General features: G+C 37.2%; 1 protein-coding gene across 1 annotated transcript in view; it reads right to left on the bottom strand.

Moving 5' to 3' along the window:
* Window positions 1–20,657, bottom strand: part of MROH9 (maestro heat like repeat family member 9) — a 146,913-nt gene that overhangs the window by 89,366 nt on the left and 36,890 nt on the right. The window contains exons 9-15 of the mRNA XM_025397421.1: window positions 19,438–19,553; window positions 16,192–16,341; window positions 12,896–13,044; window positions 10,580–10,745; window positions 7,399–7,541; window positions 6,285–6,422; window positions 4,632–4,752 (exon numbers count right to left, since the gene is read on the bottom strand). Coding sequence (XP_025253206.1) covers window positions 4,632–4,752; window positions 6,285–6,422; window positions 7,399–7,541; window positions 10,580–10,745; window positions 12,896–13,044; window positions 16,192–16,341; window positions 19,438–19,553 — 983 coding nt within the window. The remainder of the gene's footprint in view (window positions 1–4,631; window positions 4,753–6,284; window positions 6,423–7,398; window positions 7,542–10,579; window positions 10,746–12,895; window positions 13,045–16,191; window positions 16,342–19,437; window positions 19,554–20,657) is intronic.

The following is a 20,657-nucleotide window of genomic DNA, read 5'->3' on the forward strand; positions in this document are numbered from 1 at the left end:
AAAGGCCTTGTCCAACAGGAAAATATCACAATCCTAAACATATTTGCGCCTAATACTAGAGCTCCCAAATTTATAAAACAATTACTAATAGACCTAAAAAATGAGCTAGACAGCAACACAATAATAGTGGGGGACTTCATACTCCACTGGCAGCACTAAACAGGTCATCAAGACAAAGTCAACAAAGAAACAATGAATTTAAACTATACCTTGGAGCAAATGGACTTAACAGATATATACAGAGCATTTCATCCAACAACCACAGAATACACATTCTATTCAACAGCACATGGAACTTTTTCCAAGGTAGAATATATGATAGGCCAAAAAATGAACCTCAATAAATTTAAGAAAACTGAAATTATATCAAGCACTCTCCCAGACCACAGTGAAATAAAACTGGAAATCAACTCCAAAAGAAACCTTCAAAACCACGCAAATACATTGATATTAAATCCTGCTCCTGAATGAGCATTGGGTCAAAAATGAAATCAAGATGGAAATTTTAAAAAACTTTTGAACTGAATTACAATAATGACACAACCTATCAAAACCTCTGGGATACAGCTAAGACAGTGCTAAGAGAAAAGTTCATAGCCCTAAATGCCTACATAAAAAAGTCTGAAAGAGCACAAAAAGACAACCTAAGATCACACCTCAAGGAACTAGAAAAACAAGAACAAGCCAAACCCAAACAAAGCCAAAGAAAGAAAATAACCAAGATCACAGCAGAACTGAATGAAATTGAAACAAACAAACAAAAATACAAAAGGTAAATGAAACAAAAAACTGGTTCTTTGTAAAGATAAACAAAATTGATACATGATTAGAAAGGTTAACCAAGAAAAGAAGACAGGAAATCCAAATAACCTCACTAAGAAATGAAACAGGAGATATTACAACAGACACCATTGAAATACAAAAGATCCTTCAAGGCTACTATGAACACCTTTATGCACATAAACTAGAAAATCTAGAAAAGATGGATGAATTCCTGGAAAAATGTAAACCCCCAGCTTAAATCAGGAAGAATTCGATACCCTGAACAGACCAATAATAAGCAGAGGGATTGAAACAGTAATTTAAAAATTATCAACAAAAAAAAGTACAGGACCAGATGGGTTCACAGCAGAATTCTACCAAACATTCAAAAAAGAATTGGTACCAATCCTTTTGACACTATTCCACAAGATTGAGAAAGAAGGAACCCTCCCTAATTCATTCTATGAAGCCAGCATCACCCTAATACCAAAACCAGGTGAGGACACAACCAAAAAAGAAAACTACAGACCGATATCCTTGATGAGCAAAGATACTAAAATCCTTAACAAAATACTAGCTCAATGAATTCAACAACAAGTCAGAAAGATAATCCACTATGATCAAGTGGGTTTCATACCAGGTATGCAGGGATGGTTCAACATACACAAGTCAATAAATGTGATAAACCACAGAAACAGAGCTAAAAACAAAAATCACATGATCATCTCAATAGATGCAGAAAAAGCAATTGGCAAAGTCCAGCATCCCTTTGTGATTAAAACCCTCAGCAAAATCGGCATACAAGGGATATAGCTTAATGTAATAAAAACCATCTATGAAAATCCCACAGCCAACATAATACTGAATAGGGAAAGGTCGAAAGCATTCCCTCTGAGAATTGTAACAATACAAGGAACAATACACTCTCACCACTCCTCTTCAACATAGTACTTGAAGTCCTAGCCAGAGCAATCAGACAAGAGAAGGAAATGAAAGGCATCCAAATTGGTAAAGAAGAAGTCAAAGTGTTCCTGTTTGCTGATGATATGATCATTTACCTTGAAAACCCTAATAACTCCTCCAGAAAGCTCCTAGAACTGATGAAAGAATTTGGCAAAGTTTCCAGATACAAGATTAAGGTGCATAAATCAGTAGCTCTTCTCTACACCAATAGCGACCAAGCAGAGAATTAAATCAAGAACTCAACCTCTTTTACAATAGCTGCAAAAAAAAATAAAATAAAATACTTAGGAATATATCTAACAAAGGAGTTGAAAAACCTCTACAAAGAAAACTACAAAACACTGCTAAAATAAATCATAGATGACACAAACAAAAGGAAACACATCCCAAGCTTATGGATTAGTAGAATCCACATTGTGAAAATGACCATACTGCCAAAAATAATCTACAAATTCAACACAATCCCCATCAAAATCCACCATTATTCTTCACAGAACTAGAAAAAACAATTCTAAAATTCATATGGAACCAAAAAAGAGTCCTCATAGCCAAAGCAAGACTAAGCAAAAAGAACAAATCCGGAGGCATCACATTGCCTGATTTCAAGCTATACTATAAGGCCATAGTCACCAAAACAGCATGGTACTGGTACAAAAATAGGCACATAGACCAATGGAACACAAGAGAGAACTCAGAAATAAACCCAAATACTTACAGCCCATTGATCTTCAACAAAGCAAACAAAATATAAAGTGGAGAAAGGACATCCTTTTCAACAAATGGTGCTGGGTTAATTGGCTAGCTACATATAGGAGAATGAAACTGGATCCTCATTTCTCACCTTATACAATTATCAACTCAAGATGGATTCAGGACTTAAACCTAGGACATGAAACTATAAAAATTCTAAAATATAACATTGGAAAAAAAACTTCTAGACATTGGCTTAGACAAGGATTTCATGACCAAGAACCCAAAAGCAAATGCAACAACAACAAAAATAAATAGCTGGGACCTAATTAAACTAAAGATCTTTCGCATGACAAAAGGAACAGTCAGCAGAGTAAACAGACAGCCCACAGAGTGGGAGAAAATCTTCACAATCTATACATCTGACAAAAGACTAATATCCAGGGTCTACAACGAACTCAAACAAATCAGTAAGAAAAAAACAATCCTATCAAAAAGTGGGCTAAGCACATAAATAGACAATTCCCAAAAGAGGATATACAAATGGCCAATAAACATATGAAAAAATGCTCAACATCACTAATGATCAGGGAATGCAAATAAAAACCACAATGCAATACCACCTTACTCCTGTAAGAATGACGGTAATCAAGAATCAAAAAACAGTAGATGTTGGTGTGGATGCGGTGATCAGGGAACATTTCTACACTGCTGGTGGGAATGTAAAGTAGTACAGCCGCTATGGAAAACAGTGTGGAGATTCCTTAAAGGACTAAAAGTAGAACTACCATTTGATCCAGCAATCTCAATACTGGATATCTACCCAGAGGAAAAGAAGACATTATTTGAAAAAGAAACTTGCACACACATGTTTATAGTAGCACAATTCCCAATTGCAAAATCATGGAACCAACCCAAATGCCATCAATCAACAAGTGGATAAAGAAATGATTATGTATATATATGATGGAATACTACTCAGCCATAAAAAGGAATGAACTACCAGCATTTGCAGTGACCTGGATGAGATTGGAGACTATTATTCTAAGTGAAGTAACTCAGGAATGTAAAACTAAACATGGTATGTTCTATGTGATATGTGGGAGCTAAGCTATGAGGATGCAAAGGCACAAGAATGATACAATGGACTTTGGGGACTTGGGGGGAAGAGTGGGAGAGAACTGAGGGATAACAGACTACAAATATTGTACAGTGTATGCTGCTTGGGTGATGGGTGCACCAAAATCTCACAAATCACCACTAAAGAATTTACTCATGTAACCAAATACCACCTGTGCCCCAATAACTTTTGGGAGAAAAAAAGAAATCCACCTATAAATAGTCAACTAAAGATTGATAAGCCAATAATAGACACTGGGCAAAGCATAGTCAATTCAATAAAAATAATGAGTCACATAGTAAAATTAATGAGAGGTCAAAATAGACTAAGCATATTTGAAATCACTGATGACTACTGCAATGTTCAGTTAAATTTATGCATACTTTTGATAGCTTTAGAAGTAGATGGTATAGTATAATAGTACACTTTTCATAATTGATTAACCATTTTACTATGATGTTTGAAATCACCTCAAATTTTGAAAATATTGGGCACTTCACCTTAGGTAATACATGCCTATTATATTACTATTTTTATGAAAAACAATTAGATTTGACTCTGATAATTTCAGGTTATAAAGCCTTTATTTTTTGTAAACAAGAGTTTGTCAATTTGCTTGATTCCATTATAGTATTACAATACATGGCACAATATTCATATACAAAGTAATATGGTTCTACATCTTCATTTTACCCAGTTACTCAGCCAGTTCCTTTCTCCCCCTAGATGGTCAGAAGTACTGCCTAGATCCCAGATGTTAACTACCATCTTTATTAAACCCAATTATCCCTCAATATACTTTAACAATCATGCAGAAATATATAAACTGGTACTAAAATATAATTAGTGTTTGTAAAAATTCACACCCCTAGAAACAGAGAAAAACCAACTGCTGGTGAAAGCTGAAGGGACAACTCTTCCATAACCCAGATCTAACCCACACCTCTCCCCATCCAACTTCAGAAATCATTCATGATCTTAAGTCTTGGTAAGGACCAACATTCAGAGGGAAAAATATGAGAAACTGGAATTTTAATTTAAATTGGGGTAAGAAAAGGAAATGAGAACACAGCTGTTCACAGTCTACAAAACTCACTTCGGTGAGGAATATTACTACGATGACACTGTCTTCTGACCTTCTAGGACCTTCTACTGAGAGCTTATAGAGATAACGCAGAGTCTCCGGAAACTGTGGAAAGTTATATTCACTGAGAGTTCTGTAAAAGAGAATAAGGCACTGAATTAGCAAAGAAGAAAACACTATGCTAATAGTGGCAAAGAGAGAAACATTATTCTATTTTGTACCTCCCAGATAGAAAGAAATATACTCTTTAATAGTCCCTAAATAAATTGTAGTCCCACTATGAATTCTACACATACTCTGGAGAATTACATATAACTGGAACCCTGTCAACACCTCTTTCCTTAATGTCACTTCTCTTTCCTGTCTCTCCCATCCTTTGCCACAGAACAGAATGCCCTATTTTAGTGTGAGCTCCCACCAATTCTCGACTAAAGGGAGAGAAAATAAAAATTTAGTGCTCAGTCCAAGATGGCTGCATACAGGTCATCTTTGTGGTTTTGGACCAAGCTTTTTCTTTGAATGCTGTAATGCCGATGAGAGTTTGGGACCGCCCTGGATTACTCAGGAAAAGAGGTGGTTATCTCTGATTCACTATGCCATTCACATTCTCCAAAACACATTTGGGTGGTGGACAGCCTCACACTTGTCCTGACATGGTGGACTGGATCAGATCAGTAAGGGCAGAATGGCTAAGGATAACATGAGAAAGTTTCCATTTTAAGATTCCTGGTTGGTCTTCGAAACCAGTGCTTCTAAAACTGCAACGTGCAAACAGATCACCCTGGGGATATTGGGAAAATACAGATTCTGATTCAGTAGGTCTAAGGTGGGCCATGGATTCTGAATTTTTAACTCTCAGGTGATGCTGTTGCTGCTTGTCTGTGGACCCCACTTTGTTTGAGTAAGAAGATCCAAAGTTACTTCTTAGATATCCTTAGAGTGACATTCAGCTTGTGACAACTTGCAGGGTACAGATGTACTACACTTTTACACAGCATGTGCCCCTGAAATCTATTTGCAAATGAGATTCTGTTATAAAAGCACCAAGGCCCCATAGACCACAAAGAGTGTAGTTTCTGGGTCAGTCACAACTTGAAGTAGTCTTAGTCTGTCATGTTGTCAACAGCTCGTATTTCGATTCTTGATCAGAAAATCTGATCCCTACAATATAGAAACTTGCTGTTCACTAAAGGGTTAACTAGAAACCCCCCCCCCCCCTTTCTAGTACAAGAAAAATAAGTGTTCTTCTACTATTCTTTTCCAAATTTATTTGGCTTATTCAGTATAGGTTTTTATTGGACCTCTTTCAAGTGGAAACACATTTAAAACTGATGCCTGCAGTGCAGGAATCAGCTAAAATCAGAGGGAAAAAACCAAACTCACTTCTAGTTTTCTGTATCTGTAAAAAAAGAAACCTGTTCTGTGGAGGGAGGAAAATGGGGCATCTATATTATCAGGTAAGAGGGCAAGAAAAAGGAAAAAAAAATCACAAATAAAAACCCTTCAAAATAACTGAAGAAGTAGAAATCAAATAGCAACTCATATCATTAAGAGAGATCTGGAAATTGGAATAGATGCCTATTTTGTTCCCTCATGGCTTATTGAAGGAAGTTGGAGAAGGTGGGATAGAGACCAAGAATCCTACACAGAGACCCCTGTCCTTACTTAGCAATAAAGTAGACTCCATAATAGTAACACAGCTCTTCAGATAACTGGTCCCAGAAATTCGCCTTCGTTAGAGTAATATCCACCTGTTGCAGTCCAGAACAATTCAGCAGAACTCTCAGGGCATCCTGAGCATATCTAAAGCCCCAAAAGAGAGCAAGATCATCACATGTCAGTGATATTCAAAAAACTAAATACACATTACCTGCCTTTTCATCCCATCTTGGGCAGAATATAGGTTTTGAGAAAGGGGATGTCTCAAAGGAAAAAGATTGCTAAATGTCCTTCATCTTCCCTGATTAACAATACATGGGATAGGGGTTAAATTAAAATTGTGGCACATAAAATCTAGCATCAATCACAGAACAGCTTATTTGTTTATTATTACTAGCTTATTTGCGATAGATTAATTTTAAAGAGATGTTCAATGATGCAATGACTTGCTAAAGGTATCCATTTTCTTCTATTAAATGAATAGGATATATTTTCATCTAGTTGGGATGCTTTGATGTATGTCTTCATATAGAATAGGGTAAATAGTAGACAGTTGGGTTGAGATTTCTCTGCTGGGTAGCAAAATCAACTGTACTCTCTTGAGCAAAAAGGAATTGCCAAACTTCTCTGTGGACAGACAACTGCATGTAGTCATAAACCCATATATCACATCTCCAAACATGAATTAACTTTACGGTTCACAAAGTACATTTGAGCACATCATTTTTAATCTTATATGTATAATAACTCTGAGAGGTTACTAGCAGAAAGTAAGTAAATGGCAGAGCAAAAACGTATCTGACTTTGGATTTAATGCTCTGCTGTCTTTTCTGTGGTAGTCTCTTACTGATCTGATAGGGAGTGTGGTAGGAATCAACAGAGTTCTGTGGTCATGGCTCTTTATATGCTACACATGCTCAGGGGAGGTGAGCTAACTTTTAGGTACTCAGGCTGGTTACTTTTCTGAATGCATTCTACCATTCAGAAAAGAGAAAACTGTAATAAATGAACACACTGTACATGGGACTGTAAAGAATCCCATATGAACCCAAGGGGGTAGAAGTATTGACAGCTGGATGCTTATCTCTTATTTAATCTGAAATAACCAGTATTATCTCACAAAGCATTGTTCCTTGGTGTCAGTTTCAGCTCATTGCTGTAGAAGACTTGGAACATAAGCGTCATCAAGAGCTGGGGGAAAAACTGGGCCACCGCTTTCCTGTAGGAACCAAGAGGCAGAAAGGTGCACAGGGCCTGGGATGCCTACAAGGGAAGGAAATAGGAGGTAGAAATGTAAACATTTTTCTCTAAACCCACTCGACCTTACTGAGGGGAGCAAGGGAGTGACTCTGCAACCCCTCCTTCAGCCTCCTTGAAAAAAACCTAAAGCATATATGGGTATCCATTCATTCAATAACAGCTGCTACATCAATTGTGAGCTGGGAACTGTGCCAAGCCTACTATGGTAAGGGACTCCTTAAGGCACTATACAAACACCCTGGATACCAAACCAGTGGGATGCAGGCTGGTTTCCAAGGTGGGCTTCCTTCCTAAGATCCCCTTCCTATGTGGCCATGAAGAGCAGTCATACTAATAACCTAGGTCCTTCCTGTGCTCAAACAATACAGGGAAGTGAGATATTTAAGGGGAAGGCAGGTCAGGTCACCAACAGATCATTTGGCATACTGACCACTGCAATACCCACCACATCAGAAGTATGGGTTTGGGCTATAATCTTAAAAGACACATTCCTAACTGCCATCATCCTGAATATTGAAATCCTGGGAGACCAAACTCCCAAAAATATAACTCGGGAAAAATAATTTAAAAATTTTAAAGACATGTGTTTATATTCTTAAAAATGAGATTTATTGGTTACCAGAGGCTGGGAAAGGCTAGTGGGATGGGGGAGGTGAGGATGGCTAATGGGTATAAAACAATAGTTAGAAAGAATAAATAAGACTATTTAATAGCATGACAGGGTGACTACTGTCAATAATAATCATACATTTTTAAATAGTGTAATTGGATTGTTTATAATTCAAATAAATGGTTGAGGGGATGGGTACCCCATTCTCTTTGATGTATGTATTTCACATTACATGCTGGTATTAAAACATCTCATGTGCCCCATAAAAATATACACCTACTCTGTACCTACAAAAATGGAAGTTTTTCTTAAAAATTAAAATGATATTTGAGAAACATGAAAACGTGACAGAAAACTTCATAGGTCATTTTACACAATAAATTGGGCAATAATATACGCATTTTTCCAAACATAAACACTTAGGTATACTAACAACAGTCACATGGGTAACAGTTATGGGCAGACAAACCACATTCATAAAGAAATAGCTTATATAACCGTGGTCATCTGAAATCCCTTGGTGGACAACCTAAGTCTTTTGACAAGACAGACCAATGGATCACCACCACACATGCAGTCACCCAAAGAGCCGAGATCTCAATAAATTTTATCTTTCTCAGAAAAAGCAAAGATACAAAAATGCATCACTTCATTTATTGAGGAAGTTTCAACATTTTTATGTATAAGTGCAATGCTTACACACAAAGTCAATATAGTGACAATGCATCTTCATGGAGACAAATTTGCAAAAAAAAATGCATAAAAATAATTAGAACCCTCTAAAAGTCTTTACACCATTTTTATCTCCAATATAGGAAATGAAATATGTAGTATAGCAAATTGGAAAAAATAATGCTGACAACTTAAAGTAGTGAGAAAAATACATTAAAAAGAAAATAAAAAACACACTAAAAAGAAAATTCAACATAAAAACAATAGGAATAAATTATGGGCAGCTGCATCGAGGTGGTTCATAAGAGCTGGTCAACTTTTATGATCATTAATTATATCTTGAAGTCCTTTATTATGATGAATGGCTGTTATTTTTTCTTTTAGGGCATGGCTCTCCCTGGAGAATATGTTCACATTCATTTCATATGTGATGCTACTCTTTTTGAAATTCTTCTGTGGTTTGACATACACTAATTCGAGCATTCCCTGTTCAATTTTCCCATCTTCTGTGCCATGCTTTTATGTTGTTTTGGCATGCAGAAATCTATTTCACATGCACTCATAGAAAGACCACAGATTTGAAGAAAACAATACTAGTGATTGAACAGCAACACCATTGCATAAGTGTCTTCTCCTACTGTACACATAATTAATTTCAAACCAGTCAGTAACTTTTCTGACTTATTCAAGGCAAATGTGGCTTTAATTTATCAAAAGCTCCTGGAATTTCATCAGCTGGAAGGAATGTCAATGCAAACAAATGACATATTTTACCACTAAAGTTTTCATCATTGTCATATTGCCTGGCTAATCTCCTCATCTGAATTTTTCTAGAAATGCTTTGGACTGAATGGAAAAAAACAAACTTTATTAGTGACAACTTGAAATTCACTTTTAGAAGCCTTGATTGCACCTAATTCCAAACATGTCATTACAGTTTGGGAATTCAATTAGATGATAGAAATTTTAGACTTTTGGGATTTTGATATTTTGGAATTTCAATATTCAGGATTATGGTGTTCAGGATTTTGCCTTTAGGGATTGTAATTGGCATTGTAGAAATACATATTCCAACATATCACATTTTTGAAGCAATGCCAACTTTATAATACCCTGTCTCTGTAAGACTTTACTCCCCGGAGTGGTGATTTTGGTTTTCAGGAGAATAAAATGATGGACACAAATGAGATTCGGTCTTTACATGGCTACAAACGCCTATATGATGTAGCCAGTGGCTACTTCTCTCATATCTCCTATGCTTTCATCTCCCTTGCCCAATTCACTCAGATTCTTTGGCCTCCTTGTATTCGCTGACATACTAGGTAAGTGTCCATCAATACGAGACTTTTCCCTTCTCTCACTCTAGAACTCTCTAACTCAGATATATGTAAGGATCACATCCTCACCTGATTCAGGTCTCTGATTAGATGCCAGCTCAGCAGAGAGGTCTGCCCTGACCAACTCACCTAAATCTTGCCAGTCCCTTTCTTTCCTCCACACCACTATATATCTCTTTTAAGCTTTATACCATCTGACTTACGTGACATTTATTTGTTCATTGTCTGTGTTTCTTACCAAAATGTAAACTCCATAATAGGGCATAGCACATAATAGACACTCAATAAATATGTGTTGCATGAATGGATGCATGAGAAGAGGACTGTGTTAAGAAAGTATGATTGAGTCTGTGGGCAGATAGGGATTTTTCACAATCAGGAAAACAATACTGAGAAGAAGAAACACTCATCGTGTTATTTACCGCCAAAGGCATTAAGTTGGTAACATCAGGAGAGGGACGTTTTCCTTTCGTTAGGGTGTCCTCCATTTCCCCAGGTTTTCCTTTCAGTATCAATAAGATTGTCTTCAGCACATGAGGGGCCACGCTTGCCTCAGAACCCGCCGCCTGCCACATCTGTATCAGAGTGCTGCAAACACAGCCCCGCCCCACACAATGAGAATCGTGTTTGTTATGTCCTACTTGATAGAATAACAAGAATCAGGAAAAGAGTCTTGGTTTTACATTTTTATATAGCAAAGACACTGCAGACCTGTCCAAAGCAAACTGAGATTCCTATTTCCAAATGATCCCATAAGCCTCTTATCCTAGAAAACAGAGAAAGGATTTAAATAAAACCTTATGGAAAATACCAGTCTGGTCTGCAAATTCATTTCTACTGCTATTTAAATATCTGTCTAGCTCACTGTCAAGAACTGATCAGCTTTCTGCACTCTATACTTCCTCTGCTACTCCTGCCTTATGACTTTGTTTGTTCAGAAATAATAGAATATTTAAAAACTGGCATGGGAATACAAATTAATAAGTAGATCAATATAAAAATAAAAAAAACCCTAAATAAAAAATGAACTAATTAAATAACAAAAATAAAAACAAAACTGAGCACAGAAGAGTAAGCCATCTTGTCAAATGTCACACAATGAGTGACACAGATGCTATTAAAATCCTGGCTTCTCAATCTCCAGTCCCCTGGCTCCTTTTCCTATGTACTCGACACTCTTCAAGATTAGTCTTACTGTTGCTTATCTTACAAACTGCTGTACACCTCTGCACCGATGTATTTCTGAGACCTTGCCAATTCATGCTGGGTTCTGACACTTATTGCTCAGTCTTTCTGTGTTCAGGTTCATCATTTGGGTGCCTGATCGCTTGGAATATGGAAATACCCAGCTCTGTAGCACCCACTACCCACCTGCTCCAGGTCCCACTTAGAATCACATGGACATCAACTCTCATATGCCGTGTCTCCTTGTCTTATTTCTTGTTCATACCTCTTGGCTGAGCAAATGTTCCATGTGTTTCTTTGGTTTAGTTTCACTCCATGTCCTGGCCTTTTCTACCTTGGTCCTCAGATAGAATTAGACCTGCTGGTAGCAGCTTTGGTTAAGTTCACCTAAAAAATTATGCCTGCTTTCTGTACTTCCTGAGCACATATTGCTTGTACCAGATTTATTGGCAATTTTTATCTTGTATGCATGTGAATATATTCCCTCTCCTCAACAAAATGCTTCAGGGCCAGTAATACTTTATACAAAGTGGGTGCTTAGTTCCTGAATGAGTAAATTGTCTTATGAAGATCTTTCTAGGAATTTCATGAATAGTAAAATACTTTGTGAGTTAAAGCTTCCTAAATAAATACAATCTTTCAGTCTGAAAAATAAAGTTATGTGATTTATTTAGACTTTTGTTTATTTCAGTGCCCTTTCACAGACATTAACTAACCTACATAACACATTTATAGATAGAACTTTCCTCATTTTCTAGATGAGGAAATTTAGCCTCGGGGAGTTTTATCGAACTTCCACAACATCACATAAAATGTAAGCGTCAAAGTTGATGGAAACAGATTCATTTGTTTCCAAAGCCCAAGTCCTCTTCATAATAAAACTCTCCACCTTTTACACTGTTCATGGTAGGGAGTAGTACCTTGATTTCCAATGTTTATGCAAATTGTAGAAATGGAGTGGTGTGATTTTTCTAAACTCTTCTAATGTGCCTGTTAGGTTCATATTGTCCCATAAGCTCGCATTTGTATTTTTTTCTTCTTAAACTTTTCCTGTGATCCTGGATCATAAATTTCAGTCTAACAGTTAAAGGACACAGGACTCCCAATTTTAATGCTTATTATTGGGATGTAGAAATATCTTATGTCTGTCCTTCATAAACAAGAAAAAACACTACATGTACAAATTTATTTTCTCAACAAAAATGAGTAAATTCACAAATGGGAATAAAAATCCATTATCACATTGAGGAGAGGTTTGTTCCTCTGGGATATGCAACATAATACAATTTAAAACCTCAGATAAATAATAGTGACATTGGTCATTTCTTGTGGGCCTACTGTGTTTTAGGTATTATACAAAGATATGCATAACACATATGATATTATTTAAGTCTTACAATCATCCCACATGATGCACAAATACATTTTTCTCTTTCAGAAAAAAGAAACCAGACCTGACTATGGTAGGTTGAGAGTTTAAACCCAGGTCCATCTGACAGTGGAGCCTGTGAACAAGTCCTCATGGAAGGGGACAAAGGGTTGGGGGGCCTTACTCGTCTGCTGGAACTGAGTAGTCCATAAGTTGAAAGATGACCTTCTTGGGTGAAGTACGTGATAACAAAGTGATAACCCGCAACATAACATCCTTCATACAATTGTTATCACACAATTGCCTATAAATAGTATCCACAATCTTAGACACCTGGAAGAGAAATTCCACAGGTAAACAAGAATCTCCTGTTCCATGGTCACCTCTAAACCAAGGCATTTCTTGGATATAAGAATTCACTTTTTCTCAGAATTATCAAGGCAGCAACTAACACACAAATAAGCACTAGTAGAAAGCATATTTATATGTGTTACTACACAATGCAAAATATTCATTTGGATGAAGACTAAATCTGTGCATTTACGAAGAGCAGGAAAATGTCCATTTCTTTCAAAGTTTATTTTGGGAGGGTTGAACTCATTATATAAGAAAAATAAACTCAGAATAGGAAACATACATATAATTCAAGTACTTAAAGAAGAAAATCAAAATAATGGAACAGAATAGCAATGGAACTACAGTGTATACTTCAAAGAAACGTTTGAAAGTTAAAGATGATTTGAATCCACATATTGAAGGGATGAATGATGTGTCAGAGGAATGACCCAGAATGGTAAACACCAACCCATAATCTTGCAAACTCTACTCATAGTCCCATGTTAATTTCATTTTTCTGCCTTTTTACTCATTCTTGAACAAGGAGAGTTCTAGCTGGATCTGAAATTTGTCTCAAATCAGTGGTTGTGTATTCAATATCAAATTTAATCCACCCAGATCATCTCACTTCTTATCTTGAAAATAATCCTTTGCATTTTTTTCTTCTTAAATATTTCTTGTGATCCTGGATCATAAATTTTAGACTAACAGAGATTATAAGCTGAAAAATTAGTTAATGCAAATTTACATTACCCTGCAGTTACATCATATACAGTTCAGTTATCTGTACAACTTTCTATGGCAAACCAAAGAAAAAATTATAAATAAAATGTTAAAAAGTGCAGGGTACTTTTCCAACCACATAGGTTCCAATGTGAGCAAGAAATGAGAGATATAAAACTACTCTTTTCCATAGACCTTTTTAACTATAGGATTTAGAGCTTCTTCTAGTTGTCCTCTTCTTATTTTAAATGCAGATACCTCTAAAGCAAGCCACCTATGTTACTGGGTGCTTAATTATAGAAATTTGTGCCAATTTATGTCCAGTTATAAAAATGATAGTCTGTTTCAATTTTGATGAAATATTTGATGTGTTAGGATTATTTAGAGATTATAAGCCCATATACTATATATGGAATTTAGGGGATTTTTAGGGATATTTTTAGCCTTATAACTCTTGTTAGAACCCAACCCCATCTAAGACAAGAATGCACTGTGTTCAGTAGTCCAGTTGCTTGTGGGAGCTGGGGTTGGGTCATAAATTGAGGAGCCCATTTTGTTCATTTTTTTTCTGTGGTTAGAGATTTCACTGTAGCAGAGGCTAGTTTTACACATCTAGTTTTCTGTTTGGTCTCTCTTCCTCTCAGGGACTTGGTAAGGCTTCATCTCGCCTTCCTTCAAGTGCTCTTTCCCACTTCACTAGAAGAGAGCTCTATTTTGTAAGATGACTTTTGCCCTTCACCTTTCCCTGTGATTGTGTTTGCCCTACAGAATGCTCCCATCTGCAGCAGCATTGACAGTTCTATATAAAGCATCGCCTCCCCTTTCCTGCTCTAGGAATTTGAGTAAGACTTCTCAGATCATTTTCAGTCACCTTGCACTCCTGTGTCAGGAGAGGGAGCTGGAGGTTCGTTCCTCATGTCACCATCAGGGCTAGTTTCATGGGCCTGTGACCTATGTGTTTGCGCAAGGCTCCATGCTGAGAAGGTACCCTTACTTTGTTTAAAGCTCTGCCACTATCACTTTGAACTTTTAAACAATTTTATCTTTGTATTTTGTAAATCAAATACAAAGGGACAGTGGAGCAGAGGAGATACAATAAGTGAGTCTGCCATTGTTCCTATGGTCCCCTTCACATATGGTGTTCACAAAATTCCAGGGGACCCAGGATGTGAAGCTCAGTGGGAAAACAAGATAAGCATCTTATTGAAACTGTAACCTACTTTAAAAATTCCCACTTAGTCTGAAAATGACATAGAAGGAAACAGAAAGGGTAGCCCGTAAATTATTTTCCTTTCAGGCTTTCCTTACTCATCAATAAGCTGAGGGTAGAGAATGTTGGTAGGATATGTGAATGATAAAAAGTGAAATTTTAGAAGTTGAGCTAGTTTTATGGAGTATTTCCATCCTTTCAGAAAGAATTTAATACATATGCATGTGTGAGCTGTGAAACACAAATAGCATTATTTTGGTGATTCTGCACATGAGCTAAATGCTCCTATGTTTACCTTTGTAACTGGCATTGCACAATATATGTATGGATAGTAAAATCTGCTCACGACTAAAAAATGTTAATTGTTCTTTTTGCTTAGAAAGACATTAAATAGCAAATAAAACCAGCATGAAGAATTGAGAGAGAGAGACTGTGGAGGAAAGGCAAACACTGCATGTGCTTACACATTTAATGACATTATTTCCTATGTTGTGAGGAAGCAGTCCCAGATTTCATTCTGCACTGAGCCCCACAAATTATGTAGCCAGCTCTACGGCGAGCTGAGGGTCTTTGAAATCTTTCCTTAAGGGATACACAGGGGATTTCTATTACAGCTATACTATTTTATTGCATTAATGTATTTCTTTAAAAATTTGAAAGCAAATATGGCAAAATATTATGATGTAATATGATTGATGGATAAGCATTCATTACCTACTCTCTAAAATTGTTCGTATGCTTGAAATATTTCACACAAAAAATCCTCAGGCCAGCATGGTGGCTCATGCCTGTGACCCTCGTGCTTTGGGAGGCCAAGGTGGGAGGGTTGTTTGAACCCAGGAATTTGAGACCAGCCTGGGCAACATAGCAAGACCTCCATCTTTACAAAAATTCATTTAAAAAGTTAGCTGGGTGTGGTGGTACATGCCTGTAGCCCCAGCTGCTTAGGAGGCTGAGGTGGGAGGATTGCTTAAGCCCAGGAGTTTGAGGCTGCCATGAGCCAAGGTTTCACCACTGCACTCTAGCCTGAGCCACAGAACAAGACCCTATCTCTAAGTAAAATTTAAAAAACCTAAAGCCTCATTATATTAAAGTGATATAATGAACAATGACAAGAAGTACATATAAAAAGAAGTGGACATACAATAAAGGCAAAAATGCACATTAGAGAGTAAACCCTGTGCTCTCCTGTTTATTGTCAAGTATCTTACCCTGGTGACCTTCTCGGCATGAAATTCCAGAGTAAATTTCAGTATGGATGCTGCATCAGATGCGATTTTATCATCAGGTGAAGAGAGTTTCATCAGGAGACTCCACACAAAATCAGTCAGCAGGGAAGGCAGTAAGGTTTGCCCTACTCTCTGCAACCACAAAGGATAGTCATGACCTCAGGGCTTACTCACACCAACATAAGACAGCTAAACTCAGACATGGTGGCAGATGCTCAAGAGCCAGGCAGCGCCACAAGACTTCCATGGTCCATATACATCTCATTGGAGTCTCCTTCCTCCATGAAAAAATATTAAAAATTATATTTTACAACAATGTTGGTACAAAAATGACTATAATCCAAGTGAAATTATATTTAATTTTTTTCTTCTGATTTTAAAGCAATTCAGCTGTTCAAATATTATCATGAATTTCTTCAGTTTTGGAAATGAGTTTACTCAGATCAGAAACAAGTATGAAGGAAGCAGAAGATGCAGGAGGGGACAGGGTAAGGAAGTCAAGCGAACTCAAAGGCATGGACTTTCCTCTTTTACAGAAAGGGATCAGGAAGCAGAAAGAAATAAAAGGTCTTTATGTCCATGATCGAGGTGCAAGAACTACAATTCAAATAATCCCTTGTTAAAGTTAGAGGACTCTCCATGGATTGTAAAATTTGAACAAAATCACATTGATTATAGATTTCTCAATTAAAGAAAGATAAACGAGCCAAATTTTCTCCTTTTGCCTTTATACGGAGAAAAAATAGTCATTCTCCCAAGTACAGAGGATACCCAATCTCACCAATAAAAGTTTTTCTGCACTTTCTTTAAAGGGATGGAGTATTGCTTTTTGGTCATAAGGCAGAACTAAGACTAAAGTCTGAGTGAGAACTGATGATCACTAGCGCCTTTCCCACTGGGCAGAGGGGTGATGGATGGGAATCTTGGAAAGCTATGGAAGAAAATTAGAGGAGGTTAACCAAGGATTGGAGAGGTGGGATGAATATTACAAATAGTTTGCCACACTTTAAGAAAGCCAGATTTAATTATATGACACTGGATTTTTTTTTAAATGGTGGAAGGCAGAATATTCTCTTTTTGAATATTTGCTTGCTCAACAAAAAATTTACTTTAGTATCTATCTAAAAAGTTGTAGAAGAAGCAATTCCCAGTGAAACTTAGAGCCAGTGTTAGAAGTTTCTGTCATGTACAGGTGAAGGTGTGATAGTAGATTATATAAAATGATAGGTTTGCTTTGTAAAATATTATCTACACGTAACTCTCCAGAAATACACCAATCACACAGGATCAGATGGGCTCTTCAGGGGTCATTTTTATCTCCTCCTGCTTCTTACTGCTACACTGTTACACCATGTTATTACATGTTCTTGATGCCACTTGCTTGAATGTTTGCATAACATACTATTAACTTAACAGTCCACAGATTTTCATTTATTCCTCTATGTTTGGCATATACTTTAAAAAATCTGTGAAGAAGCTCTCACAAATAGTGGTGTTGTTTTGAGTTATTTCTTTCTATAAATTCCCATGAATGAGACTACTAGTTTATTTGGTATGAACATATATATATATTAGTTAATGACACTTTGTGGCTCTCTGTGGATCCTTTGCAAAGCAGTGTCCTCTCTTACAACCAACCACTATATAAAACGAGAGTGCCATGGTTTGGGAATTGTTTTTTGTTTTGGTTTTCTATCCAGCCTTCCCATTTAATGGTGTTTTGCTTCCAGCTTCCATGGTTAGCAATCTTGCTGCTTCTACTCCTATTTGCATGCTTTGAACTTTGTCTTTGGCTATGGTCCTCTTGGTCTTGTTTCTACAATCTTGTATTCTCTCAATTTACCTATTCCATCTACTACTGGAAGTCCCAGCTCCAGGTTTTCCAGCTACTGCTCCTGCATGTAGTGCTGGACTTGCTTTGGTCTCACAATTGGGAAATTAATAACAGGTCATGAACACAAGGACCCAGGGCACCTCCCCCAAGCCCAAGGATTTTTACATCCGATGGATATTAAACTCCGATGAGCAAGGACACCAACCTAGAGGCTGTGATGATAAGTTTCATGAACAGCTTAGAAGAGACCCCAACAGACTGCTGGTCCTAGGTTCACTAGCCTAGTCATGGTACTCAGGATTTCAATTCCAGGATACTGAAGTGGAGGATGGAAGAATGAGGAAAGACTTGCTAGTAAACTTAAACAGATGCCTGGTTTCTTTATGTAAATGAACATGGTCAACCAGGCTTGAAAATTTTGAGAGGAGGTGGGAAAGCATAACTTTTGGTTTTGGAAAGATGTACCATCGGGCTTCTACATATTTAAGACATCTATGCAGTATTTTTGACCATATCATGTTAGATGTATTGCTTCTGCGTATCCTCAGCCTCCCACAATTCAACCCATCTCAGCCATGGAAGAAGACACTGCCTTATACGTGTAGTTTTAAGAGGAACCCGTAGGTCCTCCTACCCCAAGAGATAAGCTGGCCTAAAGGGCTTCCCCAAAAGTTTTGCTGAGCCACTGGCTCAATGCGTGTGGATGGAAGGTGCTGTAAAGCCCAGCCTGGGCCCCAGTGCTGTGCAACTTCTGGAGCCTATAACTAAACCTATCTGGAAGGTGCTGGAAAGCCCAGCCTGGGCCCCAATGCTGTGCAACTTCTGGAGCCTATGGCTAAACCTATGTAGTTTGAATAAGGTGAGGGAGCGTATATAGCTATAGAGCCTCACGGTTCTCCCAAGGGTTGAGACAGTGTAAACACAACTTACTTGGTACTGAGATTTATCATGTAGGCTTTTTAAATTTTTATTTCTCATTTAATAACACTTTTAAACAAAATCAAAATCACAGTGTCATTATGTTTGCAGAGCAAATTATGATAGTATTGGAAAGTCTGTTAACTGCTTTGTTAATTTTTCTAAATAAGCAGAAGTTCTCCATTTTTAGTGAACTATTTGTTGGCCAAACAAAAAGAAGTGTAACTAGGAAAACCTCATTTGCTTTCTATAAGGATTAAGTAATACAAATTACTATATTTGGGAATAATTGGCATAATTATTAATAGAGATGAAAATCAGAAAACCAAATGGTCTATAATCATTTACATTTTACCGCACTGAGTTTAAAAAAAATGAAAAACTACTAACAACATAAACTTTGTTCAAATAAATTGCTACTAAGAGTAATAATACATATAAACAAAAGCCCTTGGCAAAAATGGGGGCTAAATTACCTGAGCAATTTTGCTTTTGTCTTGTCGAAACTCCTTGGGTAGAAATTCTACATCAGAAGAAGGAAACTGGAGGCTGTAACTTTTATCGTTTGTAGGCTTATTTGTTCTAATATCCGCTGTGTTAAGAAAAATAGTTTAAGGTTATTTGATCACTGGTTTGTTCGATGACATTACTATTTCCAATTTTCTTTTCCTGCCTAGTTCTGGAGATCTGATGTTTTCTGAATATTTAACTCTCTGTTCATAGTTTAGTCTCATAAAATATTATGGCACTCACACAGAATTCATAAAGTGTTTAAGAGAGTCCATGTGACATATGAATGAAGGACAAATACTTTTAATAATAGCCTGACAAGATAACAAATACATATAGACCATCAAATGCATGGTTCAGTGTGCTGGAAAAGCTAATGCTAAGCTGGAGGGTCTATTGGCAGGGAGAGTAGACTCGGAGGCATCTGAAATGAGCTGAGTGGTAGACCAGAGAATCCAGAAGTGCTCAGGAAAAACTTCAGGTGCAGAAAATTTCAGTTCCAGAGAAGGTGAGCTTTAAATGATTTTGTTTGTTTTTAAATAGCTCTATAGAGATATAATTGACATATATTTACTGATTTTGTTTTTGTTTTTTGTCTTTTTTGAGCCAAGATCTTGCTCTGTCACCCAGGTTGAAGTCCAGTGGTAAAAACAGGGTTCACTGGAGCCTTGACCTCCTGGGCTCAAGTGATCTTCTCACCTCAGCCTTCCCAGTAACTGGGATTGCAGGCACATGCCACAGTGCCCAGCTAATTAAAAATACACATATTTTGTAGAGATAGGGTCACACTATGTTGCCCAGGCTGGTCTCCAACTCCTGGGCTCAAGTAATCTGCCTGCCCAGGCCTCCCAAATTGCTGGGATTACAGGTGTGAGCCACCATGCCCAGCCCATATAACATATCTAAGGTGAACAACTTGGTAAGTTTTTGTGTATCTATAAACTCAATAATAATAAACCACAAGAAAAAAAATGAACATATCTATTGCCTCCAAAAGTTTCCTCATGCCCTTTTATAACCCCTCACACTTACTCCCTGTACCCATTCTCTGACTCCAAGTCAACCACTGATCCACTTCCTGTCATCTGCTCTCTGTCAAGTTGGTACTTTCTAATTTTATATAAGTGGATCATACAGTATGCACTCTTTTTTGGGGGTGGCGGGGGGTTGGCTTCTGTCACTCAGC

Source organism: Theropithecus gelada, chromosome 9 (genome assembly GCF_003255815.1).
Source record: "Theropithecus gelada isolate Dixy chromosome 9, Tgel_1.0, whole genome shotgun sequence".
Taxonomy (NCBI): domain Eukaryota; kingdom Metazoa; phylum Chordata; class Mammalia; order Primates; family Cercopithecidae; genus Theropithecus; species Theropithecus gelada.